Here is a 23530-nt window from a genome sequence, read left to right on the forward strand (position 1 = left end):
ACACACACACACAGGCCCAACATATACAACCAACAAAAGGGCTTGCAGCTGGAATGATGGGCACAGAGTAATTGAGTGTTGGACTCTGTCTCTCGCTGTCTTTCTGTTGCTCTCTCTCTCTCTCTCTCTCTCTCTCTCTCTCTCTCTCCTCTCTCTCTCTCTCGGTGGTCTTAGTGTTGGCTTGTAAAGCAGTGTGTCGTTCTCTTGTTGATGATCTATAGCTGTACTGAGGACTGTGCAGGGGATTCTCCAAACTGGAACTGATGCTCTTTTTACTCTGTAAACTACCATCACTCATTCAGTTTAGGGACAGTCACCAAGCCTCCTCCAGCTCCAATCCCTCACCCCCCTCTCTTATCATGATAAAACATAGAGCAGACAGAGACCACACACACACTGTTAAAGGACTAGTCCCCCCCCAATACAGCAGTGTCTGTCAGTCTGTCCTACATCAGAAGTGGCTTTCCTAGATGCATGGTGACATTTCAGCTGCCTTGTTCACTGTTACGGTATTTAGAGGCCAGATGAATCCAATGGTTTTGGACTAAGAATCACTTTTCAATGGAGAATATTTTTAGTCTAGGACTAGGCTAATTTGTCTCGTGGAAACCAGCCCTAGTGTTCGACCCTCAGTCACTACACTACAAGGGGTGGTAGTCTCTACCACCTGAACGCCTGAAGGTACCACATTCATCTGTACAAACGCAAGTATAAACACCGTGGGACCACGCAGCCGTCAAGAAGGAGAACGCACTGAAAACCGCAAATCAATCCCGGAACAACAGCAAGTGACCTTGTGAAGATGCTGGAGGAAACAGGTAGAAAAGTATCTATATCCACAGTAAAATGAGTCCTATATCGACATAACCTGAAAGGCGGCTCAGCAAGGAAGAAGCCACTGCTCCAAAAACGCTATTAAACTACACATGGCGACAGAGATCGTACTGTTTTGGAGAAATGTCCTCTGGTCTGATGAAACAAAAATAGAACTGTTTGGCCATAATGACCATCGTCGTGTTTGGAGGAAATAGGGGGAGGCTTGCAAGCTGAAGACCACCATCCCAACCGTGAAGCACGGAGGTGGCGGCATCATGTTGTGGGGGTACTTTGCTGCAGGAGGGACTGGTGCACTTCACAAAATAGATGGCATCATGAGGTTGAAAAATTGTGGATATATTGAAGCAACTTCTCAAGACATCAGTCAGGAAGTTAAAAGCTTGGTCGCAAATGGGTCTTCCAAATGGACAATGACCCCAAGCATACTTCCAAAGTTGTGGCAAAATGTTTTAAGGAAAACAAAGTCATGGTATTGGAGTGGCCATCACAAAGCCCTGACCTCAATCCTATAGAAAATTTGTGGGCAGAACTGAGAAAGTGTTTGCGAGCAAGGAGGCCTACAAACCTGACTCAGTTACACCAGCTCTGTCAGGAGAAACGGGCCAAAATTCACCCAACTTATTGTAGGAAGCTTGTGGAAGGCTACCCGAAATGTTTGACCCAAGTTAAACAATTTAAAGGCAATGCTACCAAATACTCATTGAGTGTATGTAAACTTCTGACCCACTGGGAATGTGATGAAAGAAATAAAAGCTGAAATAACTCTCAACTATTTTTCTGACATTTCACATTTTTAAATTAAAGTGGTGATCCTAACTGACCTAAGACAGGGAATTTTTGCTAGGATTAATTGTCAGGAATTGTGAAAAACTGAGTTTAAATATATTTGGCTAAGGTTTATGTAAACTTCTGACTTCAACTGTATATATTCACTACAAGTGACCAGTGTAGGAATCAACCCCACTACTCTGACGGTGCGTACAAATGAACAGGCTCCAACCAGCTGACTCACTGAAGCTACTTTGTCACTGTTTGTCTCTGGAAGATTTTCTGCTGTAAAATCTCTTATGAAGGAACACCTATACCAGGAAGTCAGGAAATAAGACATTCTGTTAACTGATATTCAACTGAGCCATTGAAAGCGGTTGTGTGAACTGGACTTTCTGATTCCCTGGTGATGTTTCTGCTCGTCTGTCAGCTGTCCTCTGCCAACTCTCTCATCCCAGGGAGGCTGTCATCTGAGACCGGGGTGTGACAGAACCACTGCACGCCATACTCCCTCGCAGTTCTGCTAATACACACTCTCACTTCCCAAAAGCTGACCCAGAATGGACACTCAGTTCACCATTAAGAGGAGGGTTAACATTTTAGTGGCTCAATGTTGACTCCAATTTCTGTCGTGTTTGATGCTTGGGCCTGTTTTGTGGTCTTTTTATCTAATAAATACATCACATTTATATTGTGTATGGTAATATAAAATATGATACCTTATTTTTACTGTTTAATCCTAAAGTGGAAACATTTATTTAAAACAGAGTTTAATGTGGCTGGAGGGGATAGCAGACATTTTACAGGCTAATGACCAATGGTGCTCTTTTGTTTCTAAATGTCTTAACTTCGCGTTGGTGGGAAAATTGTTCATAAGTAAGCATTTCACGGTAAAGTTTACATCTGTATTCGGCGCATAAAATTTGATTTGAAAACAGACTGCATCTACTGCTCTTAAACCACTGCTAATGGCTTCTGAGCTCGCTGCTCTCACACACACTCTCTTTCTCTCACACTATCAGTGTTTGTGTGTGGAGAAAATTCTAACTCACACACAAATCAAGTCAGCCATAGAAAATGAAAACAATGCCTTTTCTTGCCCCCTCCCTCCCTCCCTCCCTCCCTCCCTCCCTCCCTCCCTCCGTCCGCAGAAAATGAAGGGAGGGTGCATGAGAGAGTGGTCTGGGACCACACCAAAGTTTTTAATGTTCATATGTAGTATACATTCTCACAACGACATAGTCATATCTGTTCTACACACTCCTTCTAACTCTGTTGTCCTGTGTTGATTGGACCCTCAACAGACCCCATGTCAATGAGGGTGTGGTTTGTAACAGAACACTACACTATAAAGCCTTCAGTGGGGAGGAGAGGAACAGGTTTAAGGCTGTGGATTAGGATTATGCAACACCTAGGATGGGGGGGGGGGGATAGGGGTGAAAGGGAGTAAGGACGGGGCTGGGGAATGTTTACTTAAAGCATCAAGATCAAGTCTTGTTCTGCAGCCAGCATGTCTGCAGCGAGAGGCTAATACATAAGTGTGTGTGTGTGTGTGTTAGGGAGGTTGTGAAAGCAGGAAGCCTGACATGTTTGGCACTCGGGACACGTGCTCCCTGGATTGCAGCACACAAAGGGGTTTTGTTTAGTTTCTCCCTCGTTCTTTCTCTCCTTCACCCTCCTGCTCTCTAGTGGTGGTGGTACGAGGGATAAGTGGAGTTCAAGCATGCTATCTTCTCCCGCATCTCTCTCTCCCTCCCCCCCATCTCTCTGGGAAGGCTGCTGCTCACTGTCATGTCCGGGACCAGCATACTCCTTGTGTGTGTGTGTGTGTGTGTGTGTGTGTGTGTGTGTGTGTGTGTGTGTGTGCTGCAGCAATCCCAGAAGCCATTAGTAGAGGAACTGTCTAGTTTAATGGCCAGTAGATGCGGTCTCTCCAGAGTGTTTCAGCTGAGGCCTGAAATGGCCCTTTCCCCTCATCTGAGTTAGATTACCAGGAAGAAGGGAAAGATGGAGGGTAGGACCTGTAAAAGAGAGACCGTGTGGGGGCCCACCACAAGAGAGCCAGCACACTCCCCGTCTGATTGGACCGAGAGCCAGCACACTCCCCATCTGATTGGACCGAGAGCCAGCACACTCCCCATCTGATTGGACCGAGAGCCAGCACACTCCCCATCTGATTGGACCGAGAGCCAGCACACTCCCCATCTGATTGGGCCACACACACTGATTTGGCCACATACCTTTATGTATTTTCTGTTATGACTCTTGTTATCATGTCTTTTTTAAATTGCTGAGACCAATTTCCCATTGTGGGACAATGACGTCTACTACTACTACTACTACTACTACACACCTCCCACAGTCTGTCAGCCTAAGCCAGTCAGGTTCCTCTAAATTCTACAGATATATTAGCCCTGTGGTAGCAGCAGTCAACACTAATATATTAGCCCTGTGGTAGCAGCAGTCAACACTAATATATTAGCCCTGTGGTGGTAGCAGCAGTCAACACTAATATATTAGCCCTGTGGTGGTAGCAGCAGTCAACACTAATATATTAGACCTGTGGTGGTAGTAGCAGTCAACACTAATATATTAGCCCTGTGGTGGTAGTAGCAGTCAACACTAATATTTTAGCCCTGTGGTGGTAGTAGCAGTCAACACTAATATATTAGCCCTGTGGTGGTAGTAGCAGTCAACACTAATATATTAGCCCTGTGGTGGTAGTAGCAGTCAACACTAATATTTTAGCCCTGTGGTGGTAGTAGCAGTCAACACTAATATATTAGCCCTGTGGTGGTAGTAGCAGTCAACACTAATATATTAGCCCTGTGGTAGCAGCAGTCAACATTAATATATTAGCCTTGTGGTAGCAGCAGTCAACACTAATATATTAGCCCTGTGGTGGCAGCAGATATCGTTTCACCGATATCTCCCGATACTGTTTTATTTTTACAATATAGCCTATTGATGTCTGTTAATTTCATGAATACCTGATATTCAATAAGGATGGAAAAGTCTGATCTGAGTCTCATGCTGATCTGAACACTGTGGTCATTCTGATGTCATTATTGTCACAATGTACGCAAATCAACATTTGAAGCGTTTCTTGGACAATTGCTCTTTTGGGTGGCAATTTATGAGAACGCTTTGTGGGAAAATGTTTTTCATTTCCCCCTGTTTAACAGTATATCAACAGACCAAAAAATGGGAATCTGTATCGAACCCAAAAACCCTATATGGACACTGCTCTAACTACATGTACTGTGTTAGTAGCAGAACACACTGACTACAGGCTTCTCTTCAGGTTCCAGTTACCTCAGAGACCGTAACCACAGTAACCCATCGTGGTTACCATGTCCTTTGACCCTCCTCATTCTAGAGATATTTTGACGGTTGATGACAGTTGATCTTCCACCTGCCTCACCAGAGCCTAGTAGTAGATAGCAGGATGACGGCAGAGTAGAGGTGGGGCTGAGGGGATGTGGTTTCCTGACGCGTGTCTGTTCGGCATGCGTCACACCGTTGCTTTACTGGGTAGGGGAACGCAGGGGAAGCGAAAGCACTGACGAACTCACACACACACACACGTCTATGTGGTCAGCAGTATACCAGGTCACATGGGTTATGTTAGACTAGAGAATGTCATGTTACTTCAGCTGGTTCAGTTGGGACAAGAGGACAATATATTATTCTGTCATGCTGGTCTAGTCCACCCTAGAACATTCTATCATGCTGGTCTAGTCCACCCTAGAACATTCTATCATGCTGGTCTAGTCCACCCTAGAACATTCTATCATGCTGGTCTAGTCCATTCTAATTAATAACCACTTCTCAATGGATTCTACCTAATCAGTTTTCTTCCCCTTCGGTATTGGTTCGGTCCATGTGATTTTGGTGCCACTGTCTTGCCGCTCTGCTCAGTGCTGGTGGTGTTGGTCTGACTGGACGCTTAAATAATTTTGTGGAAATACTTCCGTTAGGACTGTCTACACTGGTTTTGCACTGCTTTAAACACCCTCTATGGGTTTTGCACTGCTTTAAACACCCTCTATGGGTTTTGCACTGCTTTAAACACCGTCTATGGGTTTTGCACTGCTTTAAACACCCTCTATGGGTTTTGCACTGCTTTAAACACCCTCTATGGGTTTTGCACTGCTTTAAACACCGTCTATGGGTTTTGCACTGCTTTAAACACCGTCTATGGGTTTTGCACTGCTTTAAACACCGTCTATGGGTTTTGCACTGCTTTAAACACCCTCTATGGGTTTTGCACTGCTTTAAACACCCTCTATGGGTTTTGCACTGCTTTAAACACCCTCTATGGGTTTTGCACTGCTTTAAACACCGTCTATGGGTTTTGCACTGCTTTAAACACCGTCTATGGGTTTTGCACTGCTTTAAACACCGTCTATGGGTTTTGCACTGCTTTAAACACCATCTATGGGTTTTGCACTGCTTTAAACACCGTCTATGGGTTTTGCACTGCTTTAAACACCGTCTATGGGTTTTGCACTGCTTTAAACACCCTCTATGGGTTTTGCACTGCTTTAAACACCCTCTATGGGTTTTGCACTGCTTTAAACACCGTCTATGGGTTTTGCACTGCTTTAAACAGCGTCTATGGGTTTTGCACTGCTTTAAACACCGTCTATGGGTTTTGCACTGCTTTAAACACCGTCTATGGGTTTTGCACTGCTTTAAACACCGTCTATGGGTTTTGCACTGCTTTAAACACCGTCTATGGGTTTTGCACTGCTTTAAACACCGTCTATGGGTTTTGCACTGCTTTAAACACCGTCTATGGGTTTTGCACTGCTTTAAACACCCTCTATGGGTTTTGCACTGCTTTAAACACCGTCTATGGGTTTTGCACTGCTTTAAACACCGTCTATGGGTTTTGCACTGCTTTAAACACCCTCTATGGGTTTTGCACTGCTTTAAACACCGTCTATGGGTTTTGCACTGCTTTAAACACCGTCTATGGGTTTTGCACTGCTTTAAACACCGTCTATGGGTTTTGCACTGCTTTAAACACCGTCTATGGGTTTTGCACTGCTTTAAACACTGTAAACAACATCACAAGACAGACAGGCAGCGTCTGTCTCACATTCAAATTCTCAAAGCTTTATTTGATTGTCAGGTTGTAAACAAACCTGCGGCGTGACAGTTGATGGCAGTTACATTCAAATAAGACTGTGGTTCTCAGGAAAGGAAGAAGACTGTGGTCTGATAATTATCTGATGGTGATAATGACTTTATTAACCATTTAGGAAGCAGAAATAGGCCTGTAAAACACCTACTGTTTTAGCTCTTAGAAAGTATCAGTCACTTCTTCTGGAAACTATTTCTGTATATCAGTGTTCGTTCTATGTATGTCAATAGATCATCTCCATGACTGAAGTCTCGAGGTTTTAACCACAGCAGAAGTCTTGAGGGTCTTTTTCCCCATGTTGTGTATCAGTCACACAAGAGATAGTTTCAGGTGACAGAGTGGAACCCCGAGTGCTATGATTAACATTGGGACTGAGTGATTTGTGACTTGGATGTGGTTGCCCACTTGCCCCTGGATGCTAATCTAAAGCCATGGTCTAACACTACCTAGTCCTTCTGGTTTCACAGCTCCTCACATGCCCCCATGTTAGCCCGAAATAGAAAGTCCCACAGACATAGTTGTGTGTGTGTGAGGGGGTTTCCCCATAGAATGTGTTGTGATCTATTGCTCTTTAGGGGGCGTCGTCTGTCTACTCCTCCCCTCGCCTTGTATCCTGCTGCTAGTGTTACCTCTGTGGTTTCAGCCTCCTCCTGGGGGTTAAGGCATCGTGGTAGTGTTACCTCTGTGGTTTCAGCCTCCTCCTGGGGGTTAAGGCATCGTGGTAGTGTTACCTCTGTGGTTTCAGCCTCCTCCTGGGGGTTAAGGCATCGTGGTAGTGTTACCTCTGTGGTTTCAGCCTCCTCCTGGGGGTTAAGGCATCGTGGTAGTGTTACCTCTGTGGTTTCAGCCTCCTCCTGGGGGTTAAGGCATCGTGGTAGTGTTACCTCTGTGGTTTCAGCCTCCTCCTGGGGGTTAAGGCATCGTGGTAGTGTTACCTCTGTGGTTTCAGCCTCCTCCTGGGGGTTAAGGCATCGTGGTAGTGTTACCTCTGTGGTTTCAGCCTCCTCCTGGGGGTTAAGGCATCGTGGTAGTGTTACCTCTGTGGTTTCAGCCTCCTCCTGGGGGTTAAGGCATCGTGGTAGTGTTACCTCTGTGGTTTCAGCCTCCTCCTGGGGGTTAAGGCATCGTGGTAGTGTTACCTCTATGGTTTCAGCCTCCTCCTGGGGGTTAAGGCATCGTGGTAGTGTTACCTCTGTGGTTTCACAGCTGTTCTGTGTGTGAGTGGTATTCTCAAGGCCACAGCTCGGTTTCTCTTGGTCTTTCTCGCTCTCCTTTCTTGTGTACACACACACACACACACTTATCCTAAACAGACACACACAAACACTCCTGTTTGTTCTGTTCTGTCTCTGCTGCTTCCTGAGCAGCTTGTTACTCAGGGTTTCATTTATAGATGCAGTGTGTGTTTGTTCTGAGATCTCTGCATTTCCTGCTCAGTCCGGCGGTCGCAGGAAGCGAGTTTCGCCACATTGCCTTGATTTTCGCGCAGCGCTGCGTGTGAGAGTCAGAGGTCAACACACTTCTTGTCTTCCTGTTTTAACAGAGTGTTGTAGGAGGCCTTGGCATTTCACCCACACAGCAGTACTTCTGAATCACTTTTAATATGAATCAATGAACTCTAAATTACTGAACCAATCTGACATGAATGTTCTCTCCTCTCTCAGGGGGAGTCTGTGAAGTATTTCCTGGATCATTTGGAAAAGCTGGGACAGCCGGTAAGTCCCACCCATCTCTCTTACACATGTATACACTACTGCTGATGAAGTAACAGTCAGAATGAGAAGAGAAGTGAAGCCATCCCTCTCTCTCCTCACATCTCTCCATCTCTCTGAGATGTCAGGGTGTGTTACCAGCGAAGGCCTGATCTCCTTCTGACTAAAGAGAGGGAAACTGACCTCTCTCTCTGTTCTTTACTGGCAGTGCAGAGGAATGAGGAGTGTGTAACTCTGTATATCTGGCTGGCATCCTGATGGTGACTTCACTGATGGCTTTTCCAGTGCAGCCTGACCTTTTGATGTCACAGCATCTAGAATGTCAGGAATTCTCCTCTGGCATACAACACACACACACACACACGGAGAGAGCGAGAGAATAATTCTGCTTTGCACACTTACACTTCACTTTGGGAAGATGTTTTTTTAACTGGGATTTTTCTGACAGATTCAACAACTAGTTCTGTAAAGATGTACTGATAGTATTCCATTTATCTTTCAGATTCACTGATCAGAGGTCACTCTAGGTGACAATTTCCTTCCTCCAGTTTGTAAAGATCTCCTTCCTTCCTCCAGTTTGTAAAGATCTCCTTCCTTCCTCCAGTTTGTAAAGATCTCCTTCCTTCCTCCAGTTTGTAAAGATCTCCTTCCTTCCTTCAGTTTGTAAAGATCTCCTTCCTTCCTTCAGTTTGTAAAGATCTCCTTCCTTCCTTCAGTTTGTAAAGATCTCCTTCCTTCCTTCAGTTTGTAAAGATCTCCTTCCTTCCTTCAGTTTGTAAAGATCTCCTTCCTTCCTTCAGTTTGTAAAGATCTCCTTCCTTCCTTCAGTTTGTAAAGATCTCCTTCCTTCCTTCAGTTTGTAAAGATCTCCTTCCTTCCTTCCTCCAGTTTGTAAAGATCTCCTTCCTTCCTTCCTTCCTTCAGTTTGTAAAGATCTCCTTCCTTCCTCCAGTTTGTAAAGATCTCCTTCCTTCCTTCAGTTTGTAAAGATCTCCTTCCTTCCTTCCTCCAGTTTGTAAAGATCTCCTTCCTTCCTTCCTCCAGTTTGTAAAGATCTCCTTCCTTCCTTCAGTTTGTAAAGATCTCCTTCCTTCCTTCCTTCAGTTTGTAAAGATCTCCTTCCTTCCTTCCTCCAGTTTGTAAAGATCTCCTTCCTTCCTTCCTCCAGTTTGTAAAGTTCTCCTTCCTTCCTTCAGTTTAAAGATCTCCTTCCTTCCTTCCTCCAGTTTGTAAAGATCTCCTTCCTTCCTTCAGTTTGTAAAGATCTCCTTCCTTCCTTCCTTCAGTTTGTAAAGATCTCCTTCCTTCCTTCAGTTTGTAAAGATCTCCTTCCTTCCTTCCTCCAGTTTGTAAAGATCATGTTTTATTATGTCCGATTGTTCCCATGTTATCTTTTTGGTCTTGTCTCATTGGCTCCTTCTGTGCTGTATGCACCTTCCCATTTACACACTCACCAAGCCCATCCCCCTGCCACCAAGCCCCCCCCCCCACCACCACCACTCACAACAACAAAGATGAGAGATCACTTCTTCCTCTCTGACAAGCAGTTTCACCTCACTATTTTCATTTTAGGTTTGGTCCAACAGAATGGGTCATATGGACACCACAACACATGGAGACATTATTTTACTGTAATATTGAAGATATCCTTTCTAATGAAACCCTGTTTGTCTCAACTCCTCAGATTGAGAGCAGAGCAGTAACTACTGAAACAGGAGTATCAATGAACATTGATTCTGGAAAATGAATTCTCAGTTTGTCGCACGCTGCATTTGGGTACCACTAGCAGCATCTTAGCCAGACTGTTATACTAGCTGTCTGTTTTTATAAATGTGCAATAAGCATATAACACAGTTTATGTAAGGAATTGTCAACTTGTTCTCATTCTGATAAATCAGGTAGGCCACTTGATTCCAACATGTGAATAAAGTGGACAGGCTAACATGCTGTTCAAACAGCTGGAGATGGACAGAAGGGTGTGTTCATCACAATCTCTTCTACCTTGTTAGCTAGCAAATCTCTCTCTCATTCACTCTCTCCCTCCGACTCAGCAAGATATCCTGCTCGCTTGTAAGCCTACTAAAGGTATCCGTTAGTACCAACCTCCTCCATCCATCACTCTCTCTCTCTAATTCACTCGGTCTCTCCTCCAGGACTACCTACCAACTCAGCAGGATATTCTCCTGGCCCGTAAGCCCACTAAAGGTATCCATGAGTACGACTTTGAGATCAAGAACGTTCCGTTTAAGATGGTGGATGTTGGGGGTCAAAGGTCGGAGAGACGGAGATGGTTTGAGTGTTTTGACTCTGTCACCTCCATCCTGTTCCTTGTCTCCTCTTCAGAGTATGACCAGGTGGGTTTACACACACGTTTCTGTCCTTGTGAATGAAATGAAATGACCAAGAATTTGGATGCACACTCACTCACTTAAACCAGCACACACACTGTCACACACACACACACCTGTCTGGACCTTAAATACAATTCAATATCATTTGTATGCGTACACACTCACTTGAAGTACACAAACTCTATTTCACACACACACACCCTACTCCCCTAACCTCCTCCTCCCCCCCTCAGGTCTTGATGGAGGACCGTCAGACCAACCGTCTCAGCGAATCCCTCAACATCTTCGAGACCATCGTCAACAATCGGGTTTTCTCCAACGTCTCCATCATCCTGTTCCTCAACAAGACAGACCTTCTGGAGGACAAGGTGCGCTCCGTCAGCATCAAGGACTATTTCCCAGAGTACCCCGGGGAGCCACACAGCCTGGTCGACGTACAGAGGTTCCTAGTGGACTGTTTCCGGGGGAAGAGGAGGGACGTGACACAGAAGCCCCTGTACCACCACTTCACCACAGCCATCAACACGGAGAACATTCGCCTGGTGTTCCGAGACGTCAAGGACACCATCCTCCACGACAACCTGAAGCAGCTGATGCTGCAGTGATCGCAGGGGGGTTATGACCTTTTGAAGTCACCTTTTGGCCTTTAACCCCCCCGTGACCCCTCGCCGTGACCCCTGGCCGTGACCCACTGACTTGCAGTGATTGCAGGGTGCTGAACAGAGAGCAAAAAAGTTGTATTGTGCTACACTGTCACTGCCTCTTAAGTCACCTTTTGGCCCTTGACCTTTAACCCCTGTGAGCCCTCACCTTGACCCCTGATCTCCAGTCACCTCTGGTGCAGGCTGTCACCTATGACTCTTGACCACTGAACCCTGTTACCACTTCTAATGGCCTTGTACCTGGCAGTTCTACCCCCCTAAACCACTGTAAATGAGCTCTCCCAATCCCTCCCCTCACACGCCCCTCTCCTCTCTGTAATGGACTATTCCAGAGTCTGTAGATATGTTGATGTGTTCTGTAGGATGAAGTTGCCCTCACGCTGATCCTGGGTCAGTTTTTCATTTCCCCACTAATGGTTAATGACGATATGGAGAGGGGACGCTGGTCCTAAATCTGTGTTCTATATTACTATATTCACTCTGTTGGTTCACTCTTAACTCTCCTGTCTCACTCTGTCACATTGTAACCTGTCTGAGAAGCTCAGACCACTGCTGGAGGTTAGCAGTCAAGGGTGAGGGGGTCAAAGGTCGTCACCCACGGCAACCAGGGAAGAGGGGGTGTTAACGCTGTAGAACAAAATGATGATAACTGTGTTTTACAGGCCTCAGCCTGTCGCTATGCACCTCCACTCCCACCTGCCCTGAACTGGCTTGATTCTACACTTCCTTTTCCCTCAGAGCCTGACTATGACATCACCGTGGCCCCCCACCATTCTGACAGCAAATCAGTGTCGCTATCTGGATGTGGAACTGAAAAACCAACTGCAGCGGAGAGCTTGTTGTTGCTGGGGGGAAGTTAAAGAGTGGGGGACTTCACAGCACTGTACTAAAACTAATCCTTTATGATTCCACAAATAAGGCTTTTACCACTGTCTGATGATTACATATCAAACAGAGCTATACACACACACACACACACACACACAACCTGCCCATAGAGACTCTTCTGACCTGATCCCTGTCTTAGTCCTGGCATTACTGTTTGGAACTTTAGTTTTTAATCAGTTAAATTTTAAACTTTTTTTTCACAGATTTATTATCAATATATGTACCTAAACATTGTCTTAAGTTATATTTGAAAGGTTTTACCCAAGTTTGATTTACACCTGCTGATGGACGGTGTTAAAGGCTATGGAAGAGGCTGTGTGAACACTCAGACTCACTCAGACAGACTTGCTCAGACAGACGCTCAGACAGACGCTCAGACAGACCAGTTGATAAACTACTGAGCTAATTCTCAGGATACATTGTGGACCACTTATTTGTGTATTTAGAGCAATGATATTCATTTGCCTAAGTCCTGAACCACACACACAGGCATCTGTCCATCAGAGGCTGGTAGTCTAAACAAATTGTCGGCCAGCTACATCCCCTCTTCCAGTCCTCCTTTTTTCTCCCCTCTCTCTCCCCTCTCTCTCCCCTCTCTCTGTGTTAGTGTAAGCAAGTGATCAGCCTTGTAAACCCTGTGGAGGCTCATCCTAGAGGGAAGAGACGGTGATCGGCCTTGTAAACCCTGTCGAGGCTCATCCTAGAGGGAAGAGACAGTGATCAGCCTTGTAAACCCTGTGGAGGCTCATCCTAGAGGGAAGAGACGGTGATCGGCCTTGTAAACCCTGTCGAGGCTCATCCTAGAGGGAAGAGACAGTGATCAGCCTTGTAAACCCTGTGGAGGCTCATCCTAGAGGGAAGAGACAGTGATCAGCCTTGTAAACCCTGTGGAGGCTCATCCTCTTATTGCTCAGTCAGGGAAAAGTGATGGGGAAACGGTGTGAAATGATTTTATTATGAATCTTTCTCCTTAACTCCTCACCGACCAAAGTGTCTCTATTCCCAGCAACCCCAATAACAGGCCTTTAAATGAGCTAGACGTTGGGTTTCTACCAACGGAAGGGAAACCAGGAGAATGATACCTTTCACATTGTTGTACCAGTTATCCAGGGGGTGTCTACTCCCTATCTAGTGCACTGCTTTCGTCCCTATGTGTCTTTGGTAGGGCACTACTTAGTGCTCTGGTCAAAAGTAGTGCACTATATTATTATTATTATTATTATTAAGGTAGTAGGGTGCGGTTTTGCACGTAGACCCCTAAAATCTCTCTCGTTCTCTCTCTCGTTGTCTCCCAAGTGAGCGCTATTCCCTATATAGTTTTGGATGCAGGCTGAGTCCTGTTGGCCAAACATACTGCATGTGTAGCTCAAGTCTCTCACAAACAGTGTCAGCCCTGTTAGGGCTTCTGACTGATAGTTCCAGGCCACCCCTTCCATAGCTCCGAGTCATCCCCAGCACAGAGCTCTTTGTCTGGGCTGAGGATGTGTGTCAGGGCCCCTTGGCTGAAGGCCCGAGGCTCTGGAAAGAAAGGCCACCATTTCATCCTCTATACCAGGCGGATGGACTGGTGTGACTGGGACCAGTGTCTCCTCCCGCGCCACACACACACACCAGTAAGTCAGACCAGACTAGGGTCTGTGATTTGCCTTGTCGATGCTGAACAAACAGGTTTTTGAAAACACACACTCCTACAGAAGCAGACCACTTTCTCCTAGGGGATGTACATGTCCACACAGATTGCTATGGAGTTCCAACTAAGATGCAACAGAAACCCAAAACAGCCTTATGGGCCACCATAGTTAAAGAATTTAGCCTTATGGGTGACCTCTGACCTGGGTTAAATAGATGTAACCATCATCACTGTGCTTGCCCACCTTAGGAGCCCTGCTGTTTAGAGTAGCTAGGTCCTTTTAAGAGTGTTGTCTGGTCTGAAGTGGCCTGATCAACAGTATTCCACTGGACCCAACATGTCCCAAAGTGATCATTCTAGAATCATTTGCATTCTAGAACTGTGTCCATTCCAGAACTGTTTCTAGCCATTCTATTTCTATGGGTGTAGTCAGTCGGTGCTTTTTGCCAAATGGCCTCCAGAGTGACTCAATACCCAGTAGACCCATGTCCCTTACTGGTCTTATTTAGTGAGGGAGAGCTCAAATAGGAGTCCCAAATGGCACCCTATTCCCTATATAGTGCACACATTTTGAACAGGTCCCATAGGGTCTATAGTAGTGCTCTATGTAGGGAATAGGCTGTGATTTGGGACAAAGCCCAGACAGATGCAGGCCTTGGTCTGCTCCAGTCAGAGAAAAGGTAGACAGTCTGCCAGTAGTAACACAGTGGTCAGTATTCAGTCACTGCTCCTTCAGGCCGTCTCTCCCTCTGCTGCTGCTGTGGTTTTAAATGTGTGCCAACGCTAGCACACTAGTTAGAATGCACTGCTTCTAAGTGTCATGTTAGTGTGGATGTTGGAATGCAGCCCAAGAGTCAGTTAGAACACAGGGTCATTTCAAATGCCCAGGCCCACTTTGATGATGTCACAAAGCCCAAGCCTGTTTCATTAGGTTTCTGCTACAGACAGAAACCTGCCTTCAGTGGCCTGGTCAGCCTCCACAACTGGTTTTAACCCAGTCTGAGTTGTAATTCATTGTGTCAAAAAGAGTTACAGAGGTTTCAAACTGTTAACTGTGATGTCAGACCCCCGCCCTGCCCTGAGAACTGTCTGTTCCTCTACTACAACTCCTTCCTGCTCTCTCTCTCATCATGACATCACTGAGGGTTCCCACACACAACTACACTGAAAGGTCATTCTAGTTCTATTGATTGTATGGAATGTGGAGGAAGGTTTGGGGCCAGGTCCATTATATCAAGGTGGCGTTGTGAATGTGCAATCTGACATATTGGACCTGGACTGGGAAGGACCTGAGTTGTGTGAGGTGATGGTGTTTTAAAGCTATGCAACAGCACTGTGCTCCAGTCCACACAGCAAAAATACTTCTGTATGTTATGAGAATGATCACGATGATATGTTACTGCTGCCCCATGTAATCAGGTCAGTTCTTTATTAGTATAGAGGAAAATATGCAAATGATCTGCCAAAATATGACTGATATTGTTGTGCCTCCTGTTACCTGACTTCGCCTTTTTTCCCCCAATCAAGTTTTTATACTTGCAGTGTTTGCCTTAGCGGTGTTTTCATGTCCTCATTTCAAGATGATGCCTACGTTCCGAATGGCACCCTATTCCCTACATGATGACCCATTGGCTCTGGTCTAAAGTAGTATAAGTAAATAGGGACATGGGTGTCATTTGGGACAGTATCCAAGAAGATAAGTCACATACGAGTCCAACAAACTGTCTCTCTTGCTTATACAGTTCAGATGTTTTTTTTAGTTTTTTTGAAAATGCTTTCATTGTACAGTCTAACTTATACTGTCTTACCTTCTTACTATTCTCCCAATAAAACCACAAACCATTTTACAAACTGTGACGTGTGTTTTGAAGTCACTTCATTGGCGTGATGTTTGACAGCCATTTGTCACAGCTGTGTGTGTTGGACTGTCAGTTTCCAACCTCACGTGATGTTTCGTTGTTTAAATGTCATGTCAATGTTTTTCATAGTCACTTGACACCACTTAGAATCTATAAAATATATTCAGCTTATCTTTGCAAAAAGTTCATTTATTAAACATCTATAAAACCCAGGGTTAAGGTCATTTTCAACTGAAATCATTGTCATTTTTGAAAATGGCATCTATTTTCAACGACGTCTCAATAAGCTGAAGATGGAGAAGCTATTCAAATGTTTTTCCATTTCTGACATTTTTTAATTCAAATTACTTCCTGAAATGAGTGACTTTTATTAAGCAGCTATTTTTGACCATTTGAATTGAAAACAATCACAGTAAGGTACTTAATTCTTACATTTTTGGGTATTTGATATTGAGATAAGAACCCTGATAACAACCCTGATAAGAACACTAAACCAAGGAAGGGCCAGTCCCCTTCAGTGACCTGAAGGAAATGTCAACAGTTCAGACAGTACTGCCTGCTTCCTCTACTTCTAAACCACAGTACTGCCTGCTCCCTCTACTTATAAACCACAGTACTGCCTGCTCCCTCTACTTATAAACCACAGTACTGCCTGCTTCCTCTACTTCTAAACCACAGTACTGCCTGCTTCCTCTACTTATAAACCACAGTACTGCCTGCTCCCTCTACTTATAAACCACAGTACTGCCTGCTTCCTCTACTTCTAAACCACAGTACTGCCTGCTTCCTCTACTTATAAACCACAGTACTGCCTGCTTCCTCTACTTCTAAACCACAGTACTGCCTGCTTCCTCTACTTCTAAACCATAGTACTGCCTGCTTCCTCTACTTCTAAACCACAGTACTGCCTGCTTCCTCTACTTCTAAACCACAGTACTGCCTGCTTCCTCTACTTATAAACCACAGTACTGCCTGCTTCCTCTACTTCTAAACCACGGTACTGCCTGCTTCCTCTACTTATAAACCACAGTACTGCCTGCTTCCTCTACTTATAAACCACGGTACTGCCTGCTTCCTCTACTTCTAAACCACAGTACTGCCTGCTTCCTCTACTTCTAAACCACAGTACTGCCTGCTTCCTCTACTTCTAAACCACAGTACTGCCTGCTCCCTCTACTTATAAACCACGGTACTGCCTGCTTCCTCTACTTCTAAACCACAGTACTGCCTGCTTCCTCTACTTCTAAACCACGGTACTGCCTGCTTCCTCTACTTCTAAACCACGGTACTGCCTGCTTCCTCTACTTATAAACCATAGTACTGCCTGCTTCCTCTACTTATAAACCACGGTACTGCCTGCTTCCTCTACTTCTAAACCACAGTACTGCCTGCTCTCTACTTATAAACCACAGTACTGCCTGCTTCCTCTACTTCTAAACCACAGTACTGCCTGCTTCCTCTACTTCTAAACCACAGTACTGCCTGCTTCCTCTACTTCTAAACCACAGTACTGCCTGCTTCCTCTACTTCTAAACCACAGTACTGCCTGCTTCCTCTACTTCTAAACCACAGTACTGCCTGCTTCCTCTACTTCTAAACCACAGTACTGCCTGCTTCCTCTACTTCTAAACCACAGTACTGCCTGCTTCCTCTACTTCTAAACCACAGTACTGCCTGCTTCCTCTACTTCTAAACCACAGTACTGCCTGCTTCCTCTACTTCTAAACCACGGTACTGCCTGCTTCCTCTACTTCTAAACCACAGTACTGCCTGCTTCCTCTACTTCTAAACCACAGTACTGCCTGCTTCCTCTACTTCTAAACCACGGTACTGCCTGCTTCCTCTACTTCTAAACCACAGTACTGCCTGCTTCCTCTACTTCTAAACCACAGTACTGCCTGCTTCCTCTACTTCTAAACCACGGTACTGCCTGCTTCCTCTACTTATAAACCACGGTACTGCCTGCTTCCTCTACTTCTAAACCACAGTACTGCCTGCTTCCTCTACTTCTAAACCACAGTACTGCCTGCTTCCTCTACTTCTAAACCACGGTACTGCCTGCTTCCTCTACTTATAAACCACAGTACTGCCTGCTTCCTCTACTTCTAAACCACAGTACTGCCTGCTTCCTCTACTTCTAAACCACAGTACTGCCTGCTTCCTCTACTTCTAAACCACAGTACTGCCTGCTTCCTCTACTTATAAACCACAGTACTGCCTGCTTCCTCTACTTCTAAACCACAGTACTGCCTGCTTCCTCTACTTCTAAACCATAGTACTGCCTGCTTCCTCTACTTCTAAACCACAGTACTGCCTGCTTCCTCTACTTCTAAACCACAGTACTGCCTGCTTCCTCTACTTATAAACCACAGTACTGCCTGCTTCCTCTACTTCTAAACCACGGTACTGCCTGCTTCCTCTACTTATAAACCATAGTACTGCCTGCTTCCTCTACTTATAAACCACGGTACTGCCTGCTTCCTCTACTTCTAAACCACAGTACTGCCTGGTTCCTCTACTTCTAAACCACAGTACTGCCTGCTTCCTCTACTTCTAAACCACAGTACTGCCTGCTCCCTCTACTTATAAACCACGGTACTGCCTGCTTCCTCTACTTCTAAACCACAGTACTGCCTGCTTCCTCTACTTCTAAACCACAGTACTGCCTGCTTCCTCTACTTCTAAACCACGGTACTGCCTGCTTCCTCTACTTATAAACCATAGTACTGCCTGCTTCCTCTACTTATAAACCACGGTACTGCCTGCTTCCTCTACTTCTAAACCACAGTACTGCCTGCTCTCTACTTATAAACCACAGTACTGCCTGCTTCCTCTACTTCTAAACCACAGTACTGCCTGCTTCCTCTACTTCTAAACCACAGTACTGCCTGCTTCCTCTACTTATAAACCACGGTACTGCCTGCTTCCTCTACTTATAAACCACGGTACTGCCTGCTTCCTCTACTTATAAACCACAGTACTGCCTGCTTCCTCTACTTATAAACCACAGTACTGCCTGCTTCCTCTACTTATAAACCACAGTACTGCCTGCTTCCTCTACTTATAAACCACAGTACTGCCTGCTTCCTCTACTTATAAACCACAGTACTGCCTGCTTCCTCTACTTCTAAACCACAGTACTGCCTGCTTCCTCTACTTCTAAACCACAGTACTGCCTGCTTCCTCTACTTCTAAACCACAGTACTGCCTGCTTCCTCTACTTCTAAACCACAGTACTGCCTGCTTCCTCTACTTCTAAACCACAGTACTGCCTGCTTCCTCTACTTCTAAACCACAGTACTGCCTGCTTCCTCTACTTATAAACCACAGTACTGCCTGCTTCCTCTACTTATAAACCACGGTACTGCCTGCTTCCTCTACTTCTAAACCACAGTACTGCCTGCTTCCTCTACTTCTAAACCACGGTACTGCCTGCTTCCTCTACTTCTAAACCACAGTACTGCCTGCTTCCTCTACTTCTAAACCACGGTACTGCCTGCTTCCTCTACTTATAAACCACGGTACTGCCTGCTTCCTCTACTTATAAACCACGGTACTGCCTGCTTCCTCTACTTATAAACCACAGTACTGCCTGCTTCCTCTACTTATAAACCACGGTACTGCCTGCTTCCTCTACTTCTAAACCACAGTACTGCCTGCTTCCTCTACTTCTAAACCACAGTACTGCCTGCTTCCTCTACTTCTAAACCACAGTACTGCCTGCTTCCTCTACTTCTAAACCACAGTACTGCCTGCTTCCTCTACTTCTAAACCACAGTACTGCCTGCTTCCTCTACTTCTAAACCACAGTACTGCCTGCTTCCTCTACTTCTAAACCATAGTACTGCCTGCTTCCTCTACTTATAAACCACGGTACTGCCTGCTTCCTCTACTTCTAAACCACAGTACTGCCTGCTCCCTCTACTTCTAAACCACGGTACTGCCTGCTTCCTCTACTTATTAACCACGGTACTGCCTGCTTCCTCTACTTATAAACCATAGTACTGCCTGCTTCCTCTACTTATAAACCACAGTACTGCCTGCTCCCTCTACTTCTAAACCATAGTACTGCCTGCTTCCTCTACTTCTAAACCACAGTACTGCCTGCTTCCTCTACTTCTAAACCACAGTACTGCCTGCTTCCTCTACTTCTAAACCACAGTACTGCCTGCTTCCTCTACTTATAAACCACAGTACTGCCTGCTTCCTCTACTTCTAAACCACAGTACTGCCTGCTTCCTCTACTTATAAACCACAGTACTGCCTGCTTCCTCTACTTATAAACCACAGTACTGCCTGCTTCCTCTACTTCTAAACCACAGTACTGCCTGCTTCCTCTACTTCTAAACCACAGTACTGCCTGCTTCCTCTACTTCTAAACCACAGTACTGCCTGCTTCCTCTACTTATAAACCACAGTACTGCCTGCTTCCTCTACTTATAAACCACAGTACTGCCTGCTCCCTCTACTTCTAAACTACAGTACTGCCTGCTTCCTCTACTTCTAAACTACGGTACTGCCTGCTTCCTCTACTTCTAAACTACAGTACTGCCTGCTTCCTCTACTTCTAAACCACGGTACTGCCTGCTTCCTCTACTTCTAAACCACGGTACTGCCTGCTTCCTCTACTTCTAAACCACGGTACTGCCTGCTTCCTCTACTTCTAAACCACAGTACTGCCTGCTTCCTCTACTTATAAACCACGGTACTGCCTGCTTCCTCTACTTCTAAACCACAGTACTGCCTGCTCCCTCTACTTCTAAACCACAGTACTGCCTGCTTCCTCTACTTATTAACCACAGTACTGCCTGCTTCCTCTACTTATAAACCACAGTACTGCCTGCTTCCTCTACTTATAAACCATAGTACTGCCTGCTTCCTCTACTTATAAACCACAGTACTGCCTGCTCCCTCTACTTCTAAACCATAGTACTGCCTGCTTCCTCTACTTCTAAACCACAGTACTGCCTACTTCTAAACCACAGTACTACCTCCTCCCTCTACTTCTAAACTACGGTACTGCCTGCTTCCTCTACTTCTAAACCACAGTACTGCCTCCTCCCTCTACTTCTAAACTACGGTACTGCCTGCTTCCTCTACTTCTAAACCACAGTACTGCCTGCTCCCTCTACTTCTAAACCACAGTACTGCCTGCTTCCTCTACTTCTAAACCACGGTACTGCCTGCTCCCTCTACTTCTAAACCACAGTACTGCCTGCTCCCTCTACTTCTAAACCACAGTACTGCCTGCTCCCTCTACTTCTAAACCACGGTACTGCCTGCTCCCTCTACTTATAAACCACAGTACTGCCTGCTTCCTCTACTTCTAAACCATAGTACTGCCTGCTTCCTCTACTTCTAAACCACAGTACTGCCTACTTCTAAACCACAGTACTGCCTCCTCCCTCTACTTCTAAACTACGGTACTGCCTGCTTCCTCTACTTCTAAACCACAGTACTGCCTCCTCCCTCTACTTCTAAACTACGGTACTGCCTGCTTCCTCTACTTCTAAACCACAGTACTGCCTGCTCCCTCTACTTCTAAACCACAGTACTGCCTGCTTCCTCTACTTCTAAACCACGGTACTGCCTGCTCCCTCTACTTCTAAACCACAGTACTGCCTGCTTCCTCTACTTCTAAACCACAGTACTGCCTGCTTCCTCTACTTCTAAACCACGGTACTGCCTGCTCCCTCTACTTCTAAACCACAGTACTGCCTGCTCCCTCTACTTCTAAACCACAGTACTGCCTGCTCCCTCTACTTATAAACCACAGTACTGCCTGCTTCCTCTACTTATAAACCACAGTACTGCCTGCTTCCTCTACTTCTAAACCACAGTACTGCCTGCTTCCTCTACTTATAAACCACAGTACTGCCTGCTCCCTCTACTTATAAACTACGGTACTGCCTGCTTCCTCTACTTCTAAACCACAGTACTGCCTGCTCCCTCTACTTATAAAAACCATAGTACTGCCTGCTTCCTCTACTTCTAAAAACCACAGTACTGCCTGCTTCCTCTACTTCTGAAAACCACAGTACTGCCTGCTTCCTCTACTTCTAAACTACGGTACCCCCTACTTCCTCTACTTCTAAAGCACAATACTGCCTGCTTCCTCTACTTCTAAACCACAGTACTGCCTGCTTCCTCTACTTCTAAACTACGATACTGCCTGCTTCCTCTACTTCTAAACCACGGTACTGCCTGCTTCCTCTACTTCTAAACTACGGTACTGCCTGCTTCCTCTACTTCTAAACTACGGTACTGCCTGCTTCCTCTACTTCTAAACTCCGGTACTGCCTGCTTCCTCTACTTCTAAACTACGGTACTGCCTGCTTCCTCTACTTCTAAACTACGGTACTGCCTGCTTCCTCTACTTCTAAACCACGGTACTGCCTGCTCCCTCTACTTATAAACTACAGTACTGCCTGCTTTGCTTGCCATCTGAAGGATTATAGAATTGAAGGATGCAGTAGTGAACTTTATGTCCACTCCTTTCCATCCAAACCCCTACAGTATCTAACACTCCATAGTCCAGTTAGTCCTTCAGTACATTACTAATCAGGGATTTTCATTTGTACCTCACCGCTGTGGATAGTTTGGTCCAAGTATTTAAATAGGATAAAGCCAGACCATCAGCAGGGTCTTGTTCATTAGTGCGCATCGTGGCAAAACGTTTTGCAGCCGAACAAGAACACAGGTGTTTCTTATTGGACAAGTTCAGGTCCCTATTGAAGTGTTTTTTTATTCTGTTTGGTGTGTAATGAACAGGGCCTGAAGGGAGATTGGAGAGGGGAGTTCCAGTCAGCTGAGGGGTGCTATGTTGTTGGTGGATTATTTTCCCCACACTTTGAATAATCTACATCCCAAATGGCACCCTAATCTCTATATAGTGCACTACTTTAGATCAGGTCCCATAAGTATGGGTATGATGCGTGTTGGGGGTTACCCTGGGGGTCGGGGTTTACCCTGGGGGTCGGGGTTTACCCTGGGGGTCGGGTGTGGGGCTTCACCAGTGCCATGATTACTGTATATATGTGATAACCTTTGTATGCTTGCAATGATGGAAAAGTACTGGGTAATGGAGATGTTCTAGTTCTCAGGCTGAGAATTGTCTGCACCTGCTGATAGTCACGCAGCCTCAAGGCCGAGATAGTAGAGCTGAGAAACCACAGTCTAGACATGTTTTTCCTCATCTTAGATACTCTGTATCTAATCCAATGCAACAGTGTTAAGATATGATTGCTGGTAGGTTGTATAAAGAGTGTTGTCTCCTGTTTCACCACACAGATCTTTACTATAGACTACTGAGGTCATTCTGTATGTGAATCTGTCTGCAATTGCATTTTATTACTAAAGAGTTTTATACCAAGGTTCCTGTGTCTGTGTCATGTATCTGGAAGACTGATTGTTGAAGGAAACGTACATCACCCCATGCAAAGGACCCCCCAACATATGGCGAGCTTGCCAGGAGAGACCACCACTGGGTGCTCTGCGTCCCACTGTGCAGCTCATCAAACTATAAGGTAAGCAGACACCCGTTAAACCAAAAGTCAGATATTAGAAAAAGCACTGTGTGGTTGATGACTCATTCCGGTATGTAAGTGGCACCTCACTCATGGGGTTAATAATTACAGGACCGGTCGATAACTAAATGTATGTACACGCCTG

At 45.5% G+C, this 23530-nt stretch overlaps 1 protein-coding gene across 1 annotated transcript in view; it reads left to right on the forward strand.

The window, feature by feature from the left end:
* Window positions 1-15851, forward strand: part of LOC106594878 (guanine nucleotide-binding protein subunit alpha-13) — a 33112-nt gene extending 17261 nt beyond the window's left edge. Inside the window, exons 3-5 of the mRNA XM_045715845.1 lie at window positions 8422-8472; window positions 10623-10823; window positions 11054-15851. Coding sequence (XP_045571801.1) covers window positions 8422-8472; window positions 10623-10823; window positions 11054-11425 — 624 coding nt within the window. The 3' untranslated portion in view covers window positions 11426-15851. The remainder of the gene's footprint in view (window positions 1-8421; window positions 8473-10622; window positions 10824-11053) is intronic.
* The last annotated feature ends 7679 nt before the right edge of the window (window positions 15852-23530 follow it).

The sequence above is a fragment of the Salmo salar genome, chromosome ssa03 (assembly GCF_905237065.1).
Source record: "Salmo salar chromosome ssa03, Ssal_v3.1, whole genome shotgun sequence".
Taxonomy (NCBI): domain Eukaryota; kingdom Metazoa; phylum Chordata; class Actinopteri; order Salmoniformes; family Salmonidae; genus Salmo; species Salmo salar.